Source organism: Sminthopsis crassicaudata, chromosome 3 (assembly GCF_048593235.1).
Source record: "Sminthopsis crassicaudata isolate SCR6 chromosome 3, ASM4859323v1, whole genome shotgun sequence".
Lineage (NCBI taxonomy): Eukaryota > Metazoa > Chordata > Mammalia > Dasyuromorphia > Dasyuridae > Sminthopsis > Sminthopsis crassicaudata.
The window spans coordinates 403,558,278-403,580,996 of NC_133619.1; the positions used below are offsets into that span (position 1 = coordinate 403,558,278).

Below are 22,719 nucleotides of genomic sequence, written 5' to 3' on the forward strand. Positions count from 1 at the left end.
GTAGAGCAAGGGAAATTGGAAGAATAGAAGGGAAACTCCTATAATTCATGAAACTATATGTAACCCAGTATTCAAAGGAAAATTGTATGGGATCCATTACCTAAGTAAAGGAAGATACTTTTTGAAAGCAAATAAATAGAATTTTTGGCAGACACATAACAAATTTGGATTGATATCCTGAGACTGAATTGGCAGGCCTATTATTATTTTTCACATAAGAGTTAAGAATCACTAGTGTACTGATCTGATAACACCAATAACGTGGCACCATTTTCTGAGCTATATATGTATTCATAAATGGCTTTAAAATTTTTGTTTGACTGTGACACTCAATGCATTGTTAGTGGAGTTGTGAAATAATCCAACCAAAACATTATTAAAACATTAAGACCTTGTGATAATCAACTAACATAGACTTAGCTCTTCTCAACATTGTGGTGATCCAAGATAATTCCAAAAGACTAGGGATAGAAAATGTCATTCACATCCAGAGAGAGAACTATGAAGACTGAATATAGAACAAAGCATAGTATTTTCACCTTTTTTTCTTTCTCTTTCTTTTTCCCTTTTGATCTGATTTTTCTTGCACAATATGAAAAATATGGAAATATGTTTAAAAAGATGCAAGACAAAGTCTTACAAAAATGAATGTTTACTTGGAAACATAAAATACTATTGAGAAAAAATAATTCTTGTTTGAGCTTAAAAAAAGGAGATGAGGGCTAAAGAATGCTGATTGAGCTTTTCATTTACATTCAAGTATAAACTCTTTGCATTCAAGCGTCTGGCTCCAACTTAGCCTTATCTCATATTATTGTCCTTTATAAAGTCTATGAACCAATTGTACTGGTGTATATTTTATTTCCTCCATCCTTGTCCTATCCTTTCCCATTCTTCTGTGCCTGAAGTGAAGTCACCACAGGTGAAAGATCACTGACTACTGAATTCAAAGGAGCTGGATTCAAATGCTGCCACTGCTCTATCTTACTTGGGACAAGGTCTCAACTTTCTCATCTAGAAAATAAGGGGTGGAGGGCCTCTGAGTTTCCTTTTTGATTCTAAATTTATCATCTACACATTAAAAATCCTCCTTTCCTTCAAGGTCCCGTTCAGGTTCCAGATTCCATGGAGTCTTCCTCAATGTCCCCAATTCTCTCTCCCTTTCCCTTTTCCTCTCCTTTTCTGTATTCCCTCTCCCTCTCTCTGTTTTCCAAATTTCCAAACAATATTGCTTATGTAAATATTTCACTCTCCCTTAAATTTATATTTACTCATGTGTCTATCTCCCTCTCCCTTAATTCCAAGAGCAGTGGAAAACACTTAAAAGAGGTAAATTTAGATTTCAAATAAGGAAAAACTTCTCAATGATTCGAGTTATTCAAAAGTAGAATAGCTTCAGTGAAAAAGCAGATTCCTCTTTCTTTAAGTCTTTAAGCAAAAAATACATATTCCTTGTTCAATGTGAAGTCCTTGGGAACTTTTTTTCTAGTACATGTTGGCATAGATAGCCACTGAGATCCCTGGTATCATCTGCTTTAAGGGAGGAATGAAATTCAGCCTTTAAGTCTAGTTTGGGGACTGTATAAGGAAACAATTACCTTATGATCTCCTGTCAAGCAGTCGATTTCAACTTCTGAACAGGCAGTTCCATACACAAAGTAGGTAAATGGATGACCTTCACCTTTTCCCCAATCCATGTCAGACTCATAGCCCCTATAGGAAATGTAGTTTTTAAAGTATTTTAGAAGGGGTAGGTTTAACTGGAAGCATAGTGATGGAAAGATCATTGCACTTAGGAGGCCAGAGTTCAGGTATTGGCTCTGTCACTTAAAGGATTAACTGAGTGAAGATTTGCTGTTGTTTTTAGTCATTTCAACAGTGTACAACTCTTCAAAACCCCATTTAGGATTTTTTTTGGCAGACACTGGAATGCTTTGCCATTTCCTTCTACAGCTTATTTTACATATGAGGAAACTGAGGCAAATAGGGTCAAATGACTTGCCCAGCATTACACTGAGGTGTCAGATATTAGATGTGAACTCATATCTTCCTGACTATAAGGTGAGCACTCTATCCACCAAGCAGCTTCCTTATATTAAATGATAATGGCCCTTAACTTTTTTTTTTCTCATTTGGCTCCCAAGTTTTCTGTAAAATACTTGCATTAACTATTTTATAGAGTTTTTATGAGAAGCTCACGTTGTAACTATAAAATAATATAAAAGTGGATTATTTTAAGTATTCCATTTTTATTTTAGTAAAAGTTCTGATTGAATTTTATTTCACAGCTGTTGTAAACTGTGTTTAAAACAAAAACCAGAGAACAAACAGATCTCTGGAAGATGCAGCAGATTGTTTAGACCACTGAAAGGCAGAAATCCTGCAAGATTTCATTGATGCCAGATAGACATTTCCATGCCACTATAACCCCCCCACACACACACACCCCTTTTTGGATTCTTATTTCAACCCCCTGAAATAGTCCTAAACAAATGCTCTAAGTCATGTGAATGTCCCTTCAAAAATATTCCCCTCTCAAGAAGAATTCTGACTGTCCTCAAGCTTAATCTAATATGAAAGTCTCAATATTTGCTTCTTCTCACAAATGCTCAAAGCTATCAATAGCTTCTACAATAGAAGGGTCAAACATTTGGTTCAAAACATTTTTTATATGACCTGAACCAGATCAATATGTAATTGGGAAATATTTAGAAAAATAAATAACAATAAAATAAAATATAACGTCTATTTTTCTAAATTAATATGTGCCCACAGGGATCCTTAAATTTGATTAAAGACCCCTCATTTCTTTCTGAGTTTAATACCTCCATTCTAGACTAACAATTGGGCCACTAAGAGATAATTTAAGAAGATTACATCCAAAGCCCTTGGTTTCCCTTGCCAAGTCCTAGCCTCCTATGACCTATATCTATAACGCTGTAATGACACCTCTCTACTTATCATTCTCTGTCAGTTACCAGGACTTCCATTTTCAGACCAGACAACTGGCATCCAGTCTTGTTCATTATTTAAGTGTTAGAGAGACATATTGAGAGTAAGGGCTAGAGCAGAGACAACTAAGGTCATTAGTAAGCTAGAACAAATTCTTCTCTCCTTTCTTCTCTATGTTTACCCTAGCTTGGACATGAAAGGTTTCCTATTTGTTCTAGCAGACTCTCCAAGCATGATGAATAATTATTTTAAATTGTTCAAAAAATAAGATACAGCTCTCCTTCCCCCTCAGGAATTTTTCCTAGGCATTCCTAGTAAACTTTTATTTTTGTTGCAATATTATCTATGTAACTATAAGTTCTCCCATTAATCTATCCAGCCATTTATATATAAGGAACAGAAGCTCAATGTTAATGCCCTATACTAGAGCTTCTTAAACTTTGTAACCCTTTTTTACTCCAGAAATTTTTATGCAACCCAGTGTATATAAGTATATAAAATATGTACATAAATCAAACATCTATTGATAATAAATCACAATTTTGTGATCTCCACATTCAGTTATGCAATCCTATATGGGGTTGCAACCCCAATTTAAGAAATTTGTCCTAAATTATTAAAATATCTTTTATCAAAATTGTAAATAGCCAAAAGTTTCCCTTGGTTCCACTATTTTTAAAAAACACATAAAAAAAAAAGCATTTTGCATTTTTGTTTTTTTTTTCCCTCAGGTAACCCTCTTTCTAAATCCGATCTTTTTTGTGCAACAATATAACTATATAAATATGCATACATATATTGTATTTAATATACTTTAACATATTTAACATGAATGGAACTACCTGCCATCTAGGGGAGGGGGTGGAGGGAAAGAGGGGAAAAATTGAAACAGAAGTTTTTGCAAGGCTCAATGTTGAAAAATTACCCATGCATATGCTTTGTATATAAAAAGCTATAATAAAAATAAATAAATAAAGCATTTTAATTTAACTATTGTTTGAAACACTCTACATTAGTCTTAATCTTTGAAATTCTTCTTTGGGTCACTTCAACATTACATGGTATGATCTCATCTCAAATTTTAACAATTCTAGGAGAAGGTTGAAAGGACTTTTTTACCTGAAATATCCAGTTGCTGAAAGACTAATGCTTTGATTAAAAGCTTCTTGTGCCTAAAAAAATAAATAAATAAAAGCACATTTTCTTGTAGAATACATTCCAAAAGAAGTGCATTTAAAAAGAAACAAAAACTAAATATAATATTTCATCTGTGTTTTCATTTCTAATTCTTTTGTAAGTTCAGTAACTCTCTTTCTGGTCAGTAACTGCTATTTCCTATTAAAAATTGAACTAATAATCTGCAATAGCATGTAGTACAATTTATATTCCAATTTCAATACGGGCATTTCCCCTATCCTTAGAGTCTACATATTCACCACCTTAATCTTCTAAAGCTTTAGTAGACAAAAATTTCATTGCCTTCTGGCCAAATTGGTGATGATTTTAAAATTTGGAATATTTGTATGGAAATAGATCTTTAACTTACTCAAGGTAGAATTTCTTTCTAATCTTGTAGCTCACAACTCATACTAGGTTAATGGCACAAGTAAACCATGTTGTGCAGCTCAAGAACATGTTCTCCCATGAGTTTGCCATGGGGGTGAGAAGTGGGATAGAGAATGGGGGTGTTTATGAACTATATGCTGGAGGCCTTTCTCATATCTTTTGACATTGTGAAGGTACCAATAGAGCAATCTACTGTCCTTCACCTTTCCCATATGGATATCTATCTTCTCTTCATTTTATACAATTATCTAATTACATCATGAATAACTTATGAATTTAAAGTAATTTTAAACAATCTGCAGCAGTTAATCTTTTCCCATTTTGGGGGAGAGAGAAAGGCTAGCAATAATATTATTTAAAAAAAAAAAAGGAAAAGAAAAGAGAGTCCCTGAAGCATTTTTAAAAGCACAGAATAACTGGAAGAAATTTCATAGGAAACACAAATGAGCATGATAACTTTGAAAGTAGTATTTTAAATTTATTATAAACTTTAAAAGATAAGTAACTTGTATGTAATGGAAATCTGTGATTTTATGTATAATTTTCACTCTCTACTTTGTAGAAATTTGTATTTGCTTAGTATTTGTTTTAGAATTAAAAAAAAGCTAAAGAATCTGTTGCAGAGATTTATAGTACCTGGGAATGTGTTTTCCATTTCAATATTATAGACATGTACTAATACTAAAAAGGAAAAATGAGAACATAAAAACAGAATTCCATGAAATTGCATCAGTTGCACTTAAAATCCCCCTGGCTGCAACATGTACACAACAAGCTGCAGAGCTAAGCTCAATATTAATACTTTATACTAAAACTTCTTAAACTTTTTCCATTTGAACTCCATTTGACTTGAGACATTTTTATGCAACTTTTTATGTAAAAGAAGTATATAAATCAAACATCTACTGACAATAAATCATAATTTTGTGACCCCCCCATATTCAGTTATGTAATCCAATATGGGGCTACAATCCACAGTTTAAGAAGTTTTGCCTTAAATTATTAGAAAATATAAAATGCCTTCCGTCAAAATTGTAAACAGCCAAAAGTTTTCTAAAAACCCCAAAAATTGTATTTCCTGTGTGTTCATCACTGTTACATATGTGGTGACTTAACATAAAATAAATACATATATGCTATGAGCAATAGAATTTTCTAATATTTAAAAATTGTACATAATGTAAAAATGCCTTTAGTTTTACATCCTTGTGTGCTGTCTACTGGCTAAGGTGTGGTGCAAGGAAAAGAATATTTGGAATCTGAGTATATACTTCAAAATCTATTTCAGAAACTTACCAACTATGGGGCCTTTGCTAAGTTACTTATAATCTCTGGGTATAACAAAAATATAATAAGGGTTGGTTTGGATTCTTGTGTCAAGTTATGGTATAGGATGATTAAGTTGAAGGAATTGGGGATGTTTGGCATGGAGGAAAGAATTGTGAGGGAGGACACTGTCACTATATATAAATATCTGAAGAGGTGGTACAAGAAAAAAGGATTAGACTTGTTCTATTTGGTGCAGGACAGGGATAAAAATCAAGAGCAATGGGTAGAGCTTACAAAGAGTTCAGTTTGATGTCAGGAAAAATTCCAAATAATTAAGATTATTCCAAAGTGGAATGAGCAGTCTCCAAAAGCCATGAGTTTCCTCTTCTTGAAAGTCTTCAAACACATGCTTAATGGTTACTTACCAGGTATGTGGAGGGGAGGGGGAGAGCTGTTGAGGTCCCTGTCAACTCTAAACACCTGCATTCTGTGCCCCAAAGTTTGTGTTTCACGGTAGGAAAATCTTATTTCACAGAATAATCCTGAGGAACCTCTTCTAGACGTTAAGAGTACATGAATCTAATTGCTTCCTAGAGATGTCATTGTTTTTTTTTTTTCCTTTTTTTTTTTTTTTTTTTTAATGTTTTCTACTCCTTGAAGCAGGTGACTCTTTAAACAAATCTAAAAGTAATCCACTAAAGTTATCAAAATCTGATTCCAAACTTCCTTTTCTGTTTCCTCTTCACTGATCATTCAATATACCATGGTGGCGCCTTTCAGAATAACGTGTAATGATTAATAAAAACCTTAGTAGGTACTTTCTTTATGGTAAGAACTGCCTCTTATACTTTCATGTGAAAAAAAATCTTACCCATTCCTTCCATGTGCCATGAGGATTTTGGCTAATGATGGGTTTCAGACGTTTTAGAAGAATTTGACAAGCGTCCTATAATTGATAAAAAAAAAATAAAAAATGAAAATTATGCCATCAATGTTGTGTAAGAAATAGTAGTTTTGTTAAATAAAATTAATACCTACATACTTGAGACAGAAAGTGACCCAAAATTTTAAAAAAAAAAAAGTAAAAGCTCAATTAAGTGCAAATTACTAAATAAATTGCCAATTGGTTTATTGTCACTAATGGCTATGGATTTATACTATCTGATATATTAGTGCATAAACTATATATAGATCTAAATGTAATGTCTCATAAGATGTTCTACTTCTTCTAGTGCCTAGCACAGGGGTTTTGTACCTACTGGGTACTAAATAAATGTTTGTTGAATGAAATGAGCTTCATTTGTTCTTTCAACTTGTTTATTCCAAAGATCAAACAATCTACTATTAATTCTAATAAAAGCAAAGGTAATCTTATACTTTAATAAGTTGAATATGAATCAGCGAATAGTGTAATTGTTACATAAGCCAATACAATGCTAGGACATGCAAATGACTTAAAGGAAGCTAGGGCCAGGTCAGTGAATTCAACTCATTCTGGAATTAAATAAAAATTTCTACATAAACTATATAGTACAATGAATGTGTAGTACAAGTAGGACAATTGGCCAACAGATGAGGACAAAAGTAAGTGGAGCTTAACGCAAGGCATAAGATAATTTGTTTTGTTTTTTTTTGGAGACTGGATTTTCTGTGGAGCTGGTTACATAAAAGCTAAGGGGTTTAACTGGGAATGGAGGGGATACCGACTACCTTATTCTAATGAGCTATACTTTTCCTACAGCATCCTGTAGGATTTTTTATTTACTCAAGGCACACTAATCTCAAAGAATGTGGTCAGGTTAGTCAAACATTCTAAGAAAAGTGTTCATGTGAAAATAAGGCGGGGGACATTCATTCGATTCAACAAATATTAATTAAGCATCTACTATATACAAGTAGTATACAAATACTCTGATTTTACCTGCAGTGCCATTCCATTAAGATCTGCCACCACAGATCCTCCTGAGGCATTTGCATTAGGGACCGTTTCAGTACTCGTTCCACGCAAGTGAATATTGTCCATTGGCATCCCTAACTCACGACTGACAACCTAACAAAGAGAAGTTCTTATTAACAAATGTTTAATTTAATTCAAAAGACATTAAATGGCTACTAATTGTAGACTCCTGTGCTAAGAGTTTGGAATGCACCACAGATCCCACTTTCTAGCAGTTTACAATCTAATAATATAACAATAATGATGATGGCAATAGCTAAAATAATTTAATACATTTATTTAGCTAGCCTAGTAAATAATATTATGTGACTTGATATGAATCTGAGAAAAGATAACTTTTGTATCAAAAAGCTGTTTATGTTGAAAAATATTTTTACTGTTTCTGTTTAAGTATATGTCATATATGTATGTATACATATACATGTATATATAAATATATACATACATATGGATAGATGGATGGTAGGTATGTAGGTAGGTGGGTGGATGGTTGGATGAATGGATAGAGAGAGACAGAGACAGAGAGAGAGAGAGTTCATTGAGTGAAGAAAGGGAAAATTATTTGATTACTCTGGATCTCATTTTGAAAAGAGATATCAAAATTTCTGTTTGGCGAGTTTAAGGAAAAGGAATTGAAATCATAACTAAGAATAAAATTTATTTTAAAATTCAAGTCAGACATGAATCTTAATATGAAATTGAAATTGTGTGGAAACAAAATTGGGTTTCTGCTATTAATATATATCGACTTCTCCAGTGAAATTTCTGTACTAAGATTGTTAAAATAGAAATCAGAATATCTGAATCCAATTTTATGAAGAAGAAAAGAAACAAGTGATTATTAAACATCTACTATGTGCTAGGCATTGTACTAAATGCTTTACAAATATATACATAAATATACATTTTTTTTTTTGCTGTGGCAATTGGGATTAAGTGACTTGCCCAGGGTCTCACAGCTAGGAAGTGCTAAGTATCTAAGGCCAAATTTGAAATCAGGTCCTCCTGACTTCAGGGCTAGTGCTCTATTCACTGTACCACCTAGCTACTGTGTGATTTACAAATATTAACCCATTTGGTCTTCAAATTAATCTGGTAAGATAGGTGTTATCATTATATCAATACACTTGAGAAAACTGAAACAAACTGAAGGTAAGTAACTTGGCCAGGATTACACAAGTTCTGGCATTCTTGATGTTCTCTTTAATGATTCCATTAAATTCTGATTTTTATTTTAGAGATTGAAACTATGAAGTACAAAAGTTCCTTCACGCTCTATATTAATAGTGATTTCCCCTGAGTAAGGAGATATTTTATCGCTATCTCAGAACAAAAACTGTTGTCTATAATCTATGATCAAAATCTGTTAAGAGCAAAGTTCAACCAAATTAATAAGTAATTTAATTCTAATTTTTGTTAATGAAGTACTTATACATTCACTATTTGAACTAGAATTTTCCTGAGAGGACCAATATATACTTTATTTCTAAAAAATATATGTCTGTTCTATGTTTGTGTGTGTGCATGTGTATTAAGAATAAAAACTGAGGTTGTCTATTCTAAGGCTTCTTAAATTGTGGCTTGTGACCCTATATGGGGTTGCCTAATTGAATGTGGGGATCATAAAAAATTGGGCAAAAATAAAAAAATAATAATAATAAAAATAAAAAAATAAAAAACACAATGACCAAAAATCAATTCAAATCAAACACTTAACGAATCTGAGAATGTACTTCTGCATGTCGCAACTTTACTACAGCCTTGGTTCTGAACACACAATATGAATGCATGCTTTATACTGCTCATGCACAAACACCTTATTTCAAATTTGAGATGGAGTCCTATAAAAATATCTTTCCAAAAGGAGTCAGAAGTAGAAAAAATTTAGGAAGGCCTGATGTATTCCAATCCCTCACTTAACACATAAGGAAACAAAGGCCCAGAAAGAAGAAAAAAATTGCCTAAAATAAGTCAAGCTCTTTTAGCATTTGTACAGAGATCATCTGACTCCAAAGCCATTACTTTTTCTATTTTGAAATATGCTCTTTCTCTTTTAAATAAAAAGGGTTTGATAAGTCTTTGTTGAATTAAATTGTTTATGCTCTAGCTTAATATATTAATTTGTTAAAATGAAAATGCAAGTGGTATAACTGCTTTTCTTTAATTTTTTCGCTCTCTCTTCCAACACACACACAAATTTGTTCTTACCTGAATCATTTTGGTATGAACTCCCTGCCCCATTTCAATGCCACAATGAGTCACTAGCACAGATCCATCCAGATAGACGTGAACTAGGGCAGCTGCCTAAAGCAGAAAAAAAGAAAATCTGGTTTGGTAGTGCTTTTGACTAATGTTATTATTACAAAATTATTCATTTAAATAATTTTCTTTGAGACAAAAAGCTACACAAATATAGTTTGGCCAGTGGCAGGATTGTCACACTAACTCTCTTAGTGCATGACTCAGGTATCAGCATAAAGCTTTCTCCCTCAATCCAACCACACCCACCACTTAGCCCTTATTCCAATAATGCAGTCATCAAGGGATGTGGGCTCCAGTAAATTTGGTCTCAAGTGTATCTGCCACACCTTCATAATCCTTGGGAGCTATATTAGGCAGAGATCTAATCAAGTCATCTTACCAGAATGTGGTCATTACTGTAGTACTTTTCAGGGCTGCGTATTTAGGAAAATAGATAATAAATTGCTAGCTTAATAACTACATGGTCAATTAAAGCAAAATAATAATAGGGCAGATATTAGGGGAAAAGTTTCATCCTAAGAGTACTAGAAACACTTCAAGTGGATCACTTAAATGGGATTCAAGGAGTAAAAATCATGACCGACATTTTAAAAATCAAGTTTTCCAGAATTACCGGAAAGAAGGGAAAAGATAAAATATGAAATTCTCCTAGAAACAACTCTGTTTTCTATATGTTACTATCCTTCTCAAGGTATCAGTTTTCTCTTCCGTAAGTTTAGAGTTTTGGACTAAATGATGTCTATGAACCCTCTAAATCTGACAGAAAAACATAGTTGTATGGCTCTGATTCCAGGACTAGAGGAAGGATTCAGTTCTAGCTTCTAGCTCAGTTTAGATACCTACAATAAAATAACCAGTTGTCCCAGACCAAAGAAGAGTCTGCATGCAGTCCAACTGCTCTGAATTTGCTGAACCTCTCAGTGAGCTGACAGAAAAAAATAATTACATAATAACACACATACATACACACACCTGCAAAGCTGACCTAAAGGAAAATAGTTTATTTTAACTAAAGCTTTTTTTTTTTTTTTTAATTTTACTAAAACTACGTTTTCTACCAGGTCAGTTTTCCTATAAAAAGGCAGCGTTCTTTGGCAGTCTATAGCAAACCTACCTGACCAGCAGCAAGTGAACCAAGACCAACAGGAAATTTCATTGGAATAAGTGCAATTCCTTTCTTTTTCCAATAATTCTTCTTATTGAAATCTTCTATCATTGCTTTCCTTGCATAGTATGAGGATATCTCCATGCATTCATTCCAACATTTTATTAGGTTTTCTGCATTAATCTCCTGTTTATAGTGTGTTTCATCCATTTCTTTGTACATGTTTATCATTCTCACCTTAAAAAGAAATTTCAAAAAAATGATACAAAATATAATCTCTCCTATACCTCTCTTTCTCTCTTAATCCTCCTTGTACTGAAGTACAACTTGAAAGGTTTAACTCAAATCTTATATGTTCACTAAGGCCTTCCTGGATTGCTCTAAACAACAATATTTTTCTATCAAACACCTCTTCCACTGAAATTCCATTTAAGACCCGGGACCATAGATCAAGACTTCAGAAACCTTTTAATTCAATCTGTTCATTTTACAAGTAAGGAGATTAATCCTAGGGAAGTTAATGACTTGCAGAATGTCACTCAGAATCGCACATTAAGACAAGATAACTAAGCATCAGAAAGTAATAAATTAAGGCAGCTAGGTGGCACAGTGGATAGAGCACCTCCTGAATTCAAGAGGACCGGAGTTCAAATGTGGTCTCAGACACTTAAAGCTTCCTAGCTGTGTGACCCTGGGCAAGTCACTTAACCTCCATTGCCTCAGGAAAAAAAAAAAAAAAAAAAAAAAGAAAGAAAGAAAGAAAGAAAGAAAAAAGAAAAAAGAAAGAAAGTAATAAACATCCAGATGTAGGATATGGACTCTATAGTTTTTACTAATTGATTCTGTTAGAATAGAACAAGAACTAATCAAATACCAAAACTTGGTAGAATTGAGCTGACTCTTAAGACATCTTAGCTATCTGGCAAAAGTAGCTTCTTGGTCAGAGAAAATCAAGAACAATGCAGAGGTAGATCTAGTGTGTTGTGCTTAAAGAACCATAACTGATAAAACCTCTGTCAACTTGCATTTTCTCCTTCTGGTGGTTATAAGAACATTCATTCTTATAACTTTCTTATAACTAATCCACTGAACACTTAAAAGAAAGGTTAAATACTTCTGTCATGAAGCAAAGAAGAGAAAAGCTTGTGTCTCTTTCTTCAGGCTACACTAAACACTAAGGGATCTGATTGAGAATGGAGAGAGAATTCTAACTAATGACGGGCAGAGATCCATGAAAGAAAAGCATGCAGTCACAAGGGGTGCAATAGAAATACTGAGAACAAAGACTTTTCCCTTTCTGAATTTTACTTTCTTATCTATAAAATAGGACAATTGGACTATATAATCTTTGGATTTTTTTTTTCTGTTCTGATATTCTGTTGTTTTCTACCATAGGATAATTTAGTTACTTTCTCTGGTGGTAAGCCACTTTGGGCCGCGACTTTCATGATGCATGATTCCATAATCAGCCCTGCTTGGGGATAGCCAAATCCACGAAAAGCGGTGTTGGAAGGTAGATTCGTTTTGCAAGCAAGGCCTCGGCAGCGTAGATTTGGGATCTTGTAAGCATTGTCCAATTTTAGGAGACCCATCTCTATTACCTGTAGGCATCAATCAGACAGTCAATCAACAACCATTTTTTAAGCATCTACCTAAAAAGTGTATCTGTCAAATGTTCATGTGTTAAGCATTGTGTTAGGTACTGGAATAAAAGAAATCACTGATGTGATTACAAATATTTGCCCTTCCTAGTACCTATTTCTGTTCTTCTGTATTTGAGACAAAATATAGTCCCATAAAATGGATTTTTGAGAAAGAAACTCTTGTATCTGAGACTTTTATTGAGAAGATATACAATCAGTGTCTGAAGTCAGAGGGCAAAAACATTTCAAAGATCTTCTGATCTTATTAGTGAAATTTATCACTATTTATTATTATAAAATGTTTACATATATTATCTCATGGGATCCTCACAAAATTCATGCTAATTACTGAAATGTTACTGTCCCCATTTTTCAGATTTGGAATGAGATTTAGAGTAAAGTGACCCACCCCCAGATCTAGATTGGACAGTGAAGCAAAGTTGAGAACCCAATCTTATGTGTTCTGATTCATATTCAGTGGTCTTTCTACTACATCATAACTATTTCTCTACCAACAGTTCCTTACATTAAAAAAAATGTTAAATATATATATGTGTGTGTGTGTGTGTGTGTGTGTGTGTGTGTGTGTATACATATATACACACACACATTTCTATTGTTATAGAGCTTGGAGTATGCCTGATATGGTGGACAGAAAGCTGGCCTCCACTCCAGGAAGACCACTATATCTCTAACACTTGCTGATGTGCGACCCTAGACAGATCACTTATTTCTCAGTACTGTAGGCATTTCTCTTATTAGACTATAATTTTCACAAGTGATAACAGTGTTAGTTAAAAAAAAAAAAAGTTTGCCTCATCTGAGAATTTCTTATATCAATGAAATCACAGGGCAACTCCCTATCTCTAGTACAGCACAAGAAGCAATAATCTCTTTATGCTTATTGCATAGACAATACATGTATGTATATATTTAACTTTTATAATTGCATTTTTAATTAATTGGATGTATGTTTATCCTTACTACTTACAAATAGAGAGAGATCCAAAGTGAAGCCACTATTTGCATAATGTACAACATCCAGGGCCATGATTCTACCATCATTCATGAATCCCACCTAAAGAACAGAATTGCATCTTTAGAGACAAAAGGAAGGAAATATTGTCTTTAAATTTTAATGAGCTACTTCTAAAGGTAAAGTGGGTGATTTTTCTCTTGCATGGACTTGAGTCTACTTACATTTACCCTTGAAATTAGAACCTATTTATTTTTCCCCTATTGTTACATGACCTCCTGGAGTCAGGAGGATCTGAATTCAAGTCCAGTCTCAGACACTTGATACTTACTAGCTGTGAGACCCTGGGCATGTCACTTAACCCTACCTACATCATGCTCTCTCCACAAAAGTCTTGAATAAGAAATTAAAATTTCATATTAGAATTGTAAGCTCACTCAAATCTAACAGGCCTGAGCTTCTAAATTATGGAAATTTGACCATTCCATGAACTCTATATGTCCTTGACAATAGATACCAGGAACTAGCCATTCCTGGGAATGTCTATGCTTAGGGTGGTAAGCTTCCTCCCTGAGCATATACAATTGATAAGGAAATTCGTCAAGGTATAGACAATATAGAATGGGTCAAAACACCAGATGGTCACGTATTTTTATATATGTCAAGATAATATATGGAGTAAGTCAAAATACTAGAAAGTTGCGTATTTCTATACATGTATACGTGCCAGACTTCTTGGCTGAAAGCCCTCTTTGTTGTAAGATTGAGAATCTTACATCTCCACTGAGTCTCATCCATGGGGAGGACGCTCCACCCGGAAAAATCTTTACACAATTCAAGTTGATTGAGGCTGAAACAGGACTCCCAGCCATTTGAGTTTTTGAGGTTCCCTTGAATTGGTGATGTATTCTCTTCCTCTATCTGCTATAATTGTCATGTTGTTAATTGTTCTTATTTCTATTTGTTTGTATCTAAATTGTCTGTACCTTGTCTTGTTTGATTAAAACTTTTTACTTTTGCTTTTTAATTGAGCTTGAGAGCGTCATTTGTAGAAGCGAATCAGAACTTTTCTTTAATATCATAATAGACCTCTAATAAAAATTTATGACATAAAATAATAGTACATCAGCAAAACAACTGTTTGGACAGGTATACATATATTGTATTTAATTTATACTTTAACATATTTAGCATGTATTGGTCAACCTGCCATGAAAGGGGGAAAAAGAGGGAAAAAATAGAACAAAGGGTTTGGCAATTGTCAGTGCTGTGAAATTAACCATGCATATATCTTATAAAAAAAACTATTCAAAAATAAATAATAGTACATAAAGATAAGAAACAAAATGTAAACACAGGTTTATAATGTATCATGTAGCTATGGAAATTACAAATGAGAAGGCATCTCTCTACCTATGGCCTAAGTCCCATCCCTTCTTAAAAACTTATTTTCATCTTTAACTCTTTTCACCGTAATATCTTTTTTTTTATTTCCTCTGCTTTTTTTTTACCCTTTGTTTAACTCAAATTTTTCACTGCCAGCTTTCTTCAGCAAATGACCTATCATTTATTTTTTTCCTTATCACGATTTCAGTCCAAACTGTATTATTGGAACTGAAACTACTGGAATTCAAAAGGATTGACCTTTTAATCTAATGTCTTTTTCTCAATCCTCATTTTTCTAGATATTCTCAGTAGTCCTTGATACTATGAATTTTCCTGAACTCTTCTCTCTTGCTTGCCAAAATACAATATATTATTTGGCCATTTTGACCATTTCTCTTATTTTCTTTCCCTTGTTAATCTTCTTTATCCCACATCCTAAATGTGTGTGTTCCCAAAGGCTCATTTACCTTCTGACTTTCTCTGAGTCTTCTTCAGAATATTAATAAATTCTCTTAACTTTAGCTATCATGTCTGTATTCACAACCTTAAAATCTACATCTCCAGCCCAAATCTAGACATTCACCTAGATATATTCCTATTGCTTTCTGCACATTTCTTCTTAGAAGGCCCACCACACCTTTAAGTATTTCTCCAACTAATCTCATTATTTTCTCCCCAATTTGGCTCCTCCTAATATTCTTCCCCTTTTTGATTGATGACACCATCATTTCCAAATTACTTAGGCTTTAAACCATGTTCTCCTTCTCCTTCTCATGCATCTGCTATATCCAATCCTTCACCAGTTCTTAATTACTCTTTCTTTATAAAATCTCTTAAATTTGCCAAGTTTTCTCCATTTCCAGTACCACTATTCCAACCCAGATGTCTACCATATGCCTGAATTACTGCAATAATTTTCCAATTGTGTCCCTAACTCCAGATTCTCATTTCATCTCAGAGCCACCCTGTAATAACACCTTATGATATTAATCATATTAAAAGTGCTAAAGGAACATTTGCTACTCAAGAATTCAGTTTCTTCCCACCAAGTGTTCTGAATCTGGGTAAACTTGTTTTTTCTTACTAGCTTCACCAAAGTACCAAAAGAATCAATGACACATAAAAAAATTAAAGCCCCTTGTCCAAGTTTAAACTTCTTATGCTGGCTTTTATACAAAACTTTCTACAATCTGGGACTCACTTTATCTATATCCAACTTTAATTTTGTAAAATTACTCAACAAGCACCCATTGCTTTAGTCAAGCTAGTTTCATGATTTCTCTCAATATTTGTGTCATGCTAATTACTGTCCCTACACCTTTCTTTTTCCCATGCTCACAACTTTCAGTAATTTTGACTTTTTGATTCAACTTACTTTGTACTTTCCAAGATAAGGATGACGGCCTCCAGTTATTAATATATCTTCACCACGTTCCAGAATACAGCGGACTGGACAGCCAGTTCTAAAACCAGAAAAAGGTCAACTTATATCAACTAAGAATAAAACATTAGAAAAAAATGAATATTTTGGTCTTATTCATATCATTTCCTTTCACTTCATTCCCCATATTTCAATCTAATCTAATTCATAATTTTTCTAGTTTTTCCATCTCCTTGATCATGCTTATCGTTTTGGTGCAACTTGACTATAGAGGAGTTTTCGTTCTGCCAGCCTACACTTTAGGAGATTTCCTAGCTCCTCAGGAACTTCCCATATAAAAGAAGAATATCAAAATATTTCTTCAGGGCTCTTATCATATCTTTTGTATTGTATTTACCATAATGTTAGACTCAAATTCATCATTCAGGAAATATTTTTATAGTTAATTAAATTTATGAATTGGAAATTTTCCAAATCAAGCCAAATATTCAAGGCATTTTCTTTTTATAAAATTTATTAAATGTGAATTTTATTGGATTTATAAATATCAAGCAAGTAATTTTACACAACCCAAAAAAAGCAAAATTAACCACCTCAATAAATTTTTTATTCAAATGGAGATCAAACATGTATATCTCAAATCAAAATTAATTTTTTCCCTTACCCAGGTCAGTACAATCACCTTTTATTTATCAAGCTTTTAAAAATGTTTTTAAAAATTTAACATTTGCCCTTAGTTACATTCAAAAACAAAAATTTATTTAAAAAATTTTTGAGTTCTGGGATCTTTCCTTTATCCTCACCCACAATTAAGAAACCATATGTGAAGTTATGCAAAACATTTCCATAAAAGTCAACTCGTGAAAGAAAACATGTATTTCCCACCCTAATGAAAATAAAAATCCTTAAGAAAAAGTTAAAAAGAAAGAGAGAATGTTTCATTCTGTATTCAGACACAATCAGTTCCTTCTCTGGGTATGGATACTGTTTTTCATCATAAATCCTTCAGAGTAATAATCATGGATGATTGTACTACTGTGAACAGCAAAGTTATTTACAGCTAGTCATCCCAGAACATTGATATTACTTTGTATACAGTACATTTCACTTTGTTGGAGTTCATAGAAGACTTTCCAGGTTGTTTTGTTTTGTTTTGTTTTTTTCCTGAGACCATCTTATTTATGTTAGAACAATGATATTCCATCACAAACACATAGCATAGTTTATTGAGCCATTCCCCAATTAATGGGCATCCACTCAATTTCCAATTTTTTTTTTCCAAAACACTAATTTTCTATTAAAACATCTGGAAATGCTGTAAGAAGTGGCTTCTGTTAAAGAAAGTGGAACAGAGAGATTGTTATCTCTTTGCTCTAATCTATCTTAGGGCCAAGATTTAAAGGCTAGAGCCACCAGGTATAGTGCAAGGAACAAAGGATTAATTTCTGAAATTTAAATCACAGATGTACTACCTACTACCTGGGTAACTTTTTTCAAGGTTATTTGATGTCTCTGATCCTCAGTCATAAAAATGAATAGGCAAATTGCATTAACCTATTAGAGGTCATATAGATTTAAAATTCTATGTTCCAAATAAAAAAGGAACGCCCAAACCAAAAAAAATGACACTACATAGATTTATAAGCCAATTCTATCAAATATTCAAAGAATAGCTAATTCCAATAGTACATAAGCTAATTCCAAAATAGAAAAGGAAGAAATGCTACCAAATTTCTTTTATTATAGATAGCCTTGATACTTAAACCAGGGAGAATCAAAAGAAAGGAAGAAAAACATACATCAACATCTCTAATATAAAACACTAGCTAAAAAACTATAGCAATATATCACAGAAATTATATATCATGACTTAACTGGATTTATACTACAAATGTAATTTTGGTTCAATTTTGGGGAAATTATAAGCATATCAATATCAAGATTAATAAAAATCATGTGATTATATTAAGAGGCACATAAAAAATTGACAAAAAATTGATCCAAAAGTCTCAGTGCAAGTTTAAGCTTTAATAACTTAAATCAATACTCATTTCTATTAAGACAAACAAATAAATAGAAACTGCAGAAACACATGGACTTAATCTTAACATGAGAAATAATATCTATCTAAAATCAAAAGTCAGCATAATATGCAAAAGGGACAAACTTGAGTCTTTTCCAGTAAGATTAGGGATAAAGCAAAAATATTCGCTATCACAACTATTTGATACAGTGCTAGAAATGCTAGCTATAGCAATAACATGAGAAAAAGAAATTGAGGGAATATGTATAGTCAAAGAAAAAAACAAAAGTATTACTTTTGCAGATAATATTATGTTGTACTTACGAGAAGCCTAAAGAACTGACTAAAAAGTACTTGAAACAAAACTTCAGCAAAGTTGCAGAATATTAAATAATTCTACAAAAATCAGTGACATTTCCATTATTTTTCCAATAAAATCTAACAGAAAATAGTAGAAAGAAAATTCCATTTAAAAGAACTATAGCATTAGGTGAGCGTATTGTTGAGTGCAAAATGGATAATTTTCATTATTTTAAATTACAATTTTCTTATACAAATAAAAACCTATGCATCCAAGAATAGAGAGAATGAAGAAAATTGAGGGAAAAGATTTTTCTATAAAATCTCTCAAAAAGAACGTTGATTGGGTTTGAATATTGCTATGGTATAGGAAATGATGAGCTGGTTGATTTAGAAAAATGTGGAAAGATTTGGACCTAAGAAGGAAGATGTCATCCACTATCACAAAAACAGATAACAAGTGGAAATAAGCATAGTATGGTCTTACATACATGTTAGCAGTATATATACATCCATGCATATTTATACATATCTATGAATAGGGGTGTGGGTGTGTGTGTGTGTGTGTGTGTGTGTGTGTGTGTGCTTAATTGCAGCATGGGTTGGTGAGGAAAGAGGATAAAAAGATAAAGCAAATAGTATACAATAAAAAAACAAAAAAACTTACAAATAAATAGAGAAAAGATGGACAGTTTGAAAACAATGGTATTTATCATATAGGTTTTCTTGAAATGGAAATTTATTGCTTCATATTCAAGCCTCTTTGTTCTGCTATGGATATAGCAATGTTTTCTTTTTCTTTTCTTACTTTGTGTTTAAGTTTAAAATAAATTTTAAAACTTTAAAACAATAAAGAAAAATACAGAATGTATAAAAAAGTGAGTCTATCCAACAAGATACACATAGGAAATCTATAAATACAATTACAAAACACTATGCAGAAATAAAAAGATCTAAAAACATTAGTAAAATATTAATGGATAGACCAAATCAATATAATAAAAATGAGAATATTATCAAGATTACTTTACTTAAACAGTGCCATACCAATAAAACTACAAAGTACTACTTAAATGAACTAGAAAAAAAATAGTAATGAAATTTATATATAAGAACAAAAGGTCAGGAATCTTAAGGGAAATAATAATTTAAAATAAAGGGATGCCTAGTAGTGCCAGATCTCAAACTTTACTTTACTACATAGCAGTAATTATCAGATTTGATAGTCGTTAAAACTAGGTTGATCAGTGTAACATTAAGTATATAACTTATTAGAGTAAATTAATTTAGTAGTATAATGTTCAGTAAACCCAAAAACCCCAGATAATGGAATAAGGACTTACTATTTCACAAATACTTCTGGGAAAATTATATAGCAGTCTGGTAAAAAACTGGGCGTTGATCAACACCACATATCGTACAGTAAGATAATCTCCAAATGGATATATGACCTTGATATCAAAGGTCATATAAACAGGTAAGAGGAACAAAAAATTATCTTTCTTATCCATAGGTAGTTCTTGACCAAACAAGTTTATAAAAAGAGATCACAGAAGATAACAAAAAAAAAAGAGAAAGTTTTCAATTTCAAAATTCATGAGAAACTGATTCAAATTTACAAGAACAGAACCATTTATAAACTGATAATTTTTTAAATTGCATAAATCTCTATTAAGAGAAATACAAATCAGCTCTGAGGTTTGATTTCACACTTGTTAGGTTGACAAAGTTCCCCCTCCCCCACCTATCTGAAAAAAAGGGAAAATTGACAAATTTTTTATTAGATTTTATTCCTTTCTGAATGTTTTCACAATCCAGTGACCTCCATGCTGTTCCCCACACAAGATAATCTTTCTCCTTGCTCTGTGCTTTTTCACAGGCTGCTTCTCATAGATAAAATGTTTTCCCCTCATAACCAACCACCTTTTAGTTTCTCTACCTTCTTTCAAGTCTCAGCTAAAATCTTACTTTCTGAAAAACATCTTTTCCTGGTCTTTCTCAGTGTTGGTAGTCTTTCCTTTGAAATTACTTCCAATTAGCTTGTATATATCTAGCATGTACAGAAGAGATAATATTGTCTTCCTCAATGGAAACATAACTTTTTCTGAAGGGCAAAAATTGTTTTTGCTTCTCTTTACCCCACCTCTTACCCCTCCACCTCCCTCCTACCCCCAGTGCTTAGTATAGTTCCTAGCACAAAATAAGCCCTTAATAATTACTTCTTGGCTTTTTTGTTGTTGTTGTTGTTGGAAGAGCTGTGGTGATACAGGTACTGTGCTGCTGATGGAACTGTGAGTTGGTACTGCCATTCTAGAAAGAAATTTGGAACTATATCCCAATAGTTGATCATCTATGAATACCCTTTGATTTATAAATAGCATTACTAGGTTTATTCCTCAAAAAGAACAAAAAGAGGAAAACACATATTTAGAAATGTTTATAGATGCAGTGGACAAAGTACCAGACACAACAATCCAGAAGAGCTGAATCTAAATCCAAGCTCAAACACTTATTTGCTGTATAACTGTGGGCATTTTAAGACTGGATATCTGCCTGAGTTTCCTCATTTATAAGATAAAGATAATAACAAAACCTAAATTCTAGGGTTGCAGTGAGGATAAAATAAGATATTTATAAGAGCTTACCAAACCTTAAAATGTTATGTAAATGCCAATTATTTTTATTATTGCTGTTATTATACAGACAAGGAATTAGACACTAAGGAGAAACTATTAATTGGAGAATGGCTAAACAAAATTATATATACGAATGCAATGGAATGCTACTGGGTTGTAAGAAATGAAAAAAAGAAGTGATGTCAAAAAAAACCTGGGAGTTTTTGCAAAACAAAAATGATACAAAAGGAGCAGAGCTGGGAAAAGAATTTATGTCAACATTACAGAAATGATTGATTTCAAAAGACTTTAATTAAGAACTTTGATTAATACAATGACTGACTGTGATTCTAGAGAATTAATGATGAATAAGTACCCACCTCCTGATAAAGATAAAAAATTCATTTTTTTTGACATGGCTAACAGAATTTGTTTTGCTTGACTATACCCATTTGTTACAAGGATTTTGTTTTGCATTTTTAAAAAGGGGAGATGGGATGTGTGAAGTAATAGAAGGGAGAAAAAATGTTTGATAACTGAAAAAAAACATCCTGTTTCTATTACTTATAGAGGAGGAATGTACTACTTTGTTGCTCAGCAAGAACAAAGAATTAAAGCCTTTTGGATGTGTGTGTGTGAGTGTGTGTGTATAAAACCAATGAACATGACATTACAGAAATAAAACAGAATTCCCATTTATTTAAAGAAATTCTTGCATTAAACAATGGATCATTTAACAGGTATTAAAACCAAGTAATTATTAAATCAAGTCAATTGTCTTTCCATTTTCTAGTATTACAATATTTTTGTAGCAATTTACAACTATATTTGTTTCTACAATTTATAAATATACACAGTTTAATAGCCTTAATATAGGAAAAATAAATTTGTGACATTTGAATTTTTTCTAGTTTTTGTTTTGTAAATTGTTTGTAATTTGTTTATTTGTAAATTGTTACAAATTGTAAATTAACTGGGATTCCACTATGTCTCGTGGTTTTCCTTCCATTAACCTCATTTTACTTTCAATAACTCAAATTTATAATGCTTTTTTGGATTTACAAAACACTCTGTTTTCCAACAATCAAGGCATATAGGTAGTGAAAGAATTATTGTAATACACATTTTACAATTAAGAAAACTGACCTGGGCAGCTAGATGGCACAGTGGATAGAGCACCAGCCCTTTAGTCAGGAGCATCAAATCTGGCCTCAGACACTTAATAAATACTTTCTAGCTGTGTGACTCTGGGCAAGTCACTTAACCTCAACTGCCTCAGCCAAA

General features: G+C 32.6%; 1 protein-coding gene across 2 annotated transcripts in view; it reads right to left on the reverse strand.

Annotated features, from left to right (window-relative positions):
* AOX1 (aldehyde oxidase 1) overlaps positions 1–22,719 on the reverse strand; it is an 85,014-nt gene that overhangs the window by 8,993 nt on the left and 53,302 nt on the right. For both annotated transcript variants that reach the window (XM_074302740.1, XM_074302741.1), the window contains exons 23-31: positions 16,492–16,579; positions 13,746–13,832; positions 12,521–12,712; positions 11,121–11,348; positions 9,953–10,048; positions 7,709–7,837; positions 6,659–6,733; positions 4,072–4,124; positions 1,599–1,713 (exon numbers count right to left, since the gene is read on the reverse strand). In XM_074302740.1, coding sequence (XP_074158841.1) covers positions 1,599–1,713; positions 4,072–4,124; positions 6,659–6,733; positions 7,709–7,837; positions 9,953–10,048; positions 11,121–11,348; positions 12,521–12,712; positions 13,746–13,832; positions 16,492–16,579 — 1,063 coding nt within the window. The remainder of the gene's footprint in view (positions 1–1,598; positions 1,714–4,071; positions 4,125–6,658; positions 6,734–7,708; positions 7,838–9,952; positions 10,049–11,120; positions 11,349–12,520; positions 12,713–13,745; positions 13,833–16,491; positions 16,580–22,719) is intronic.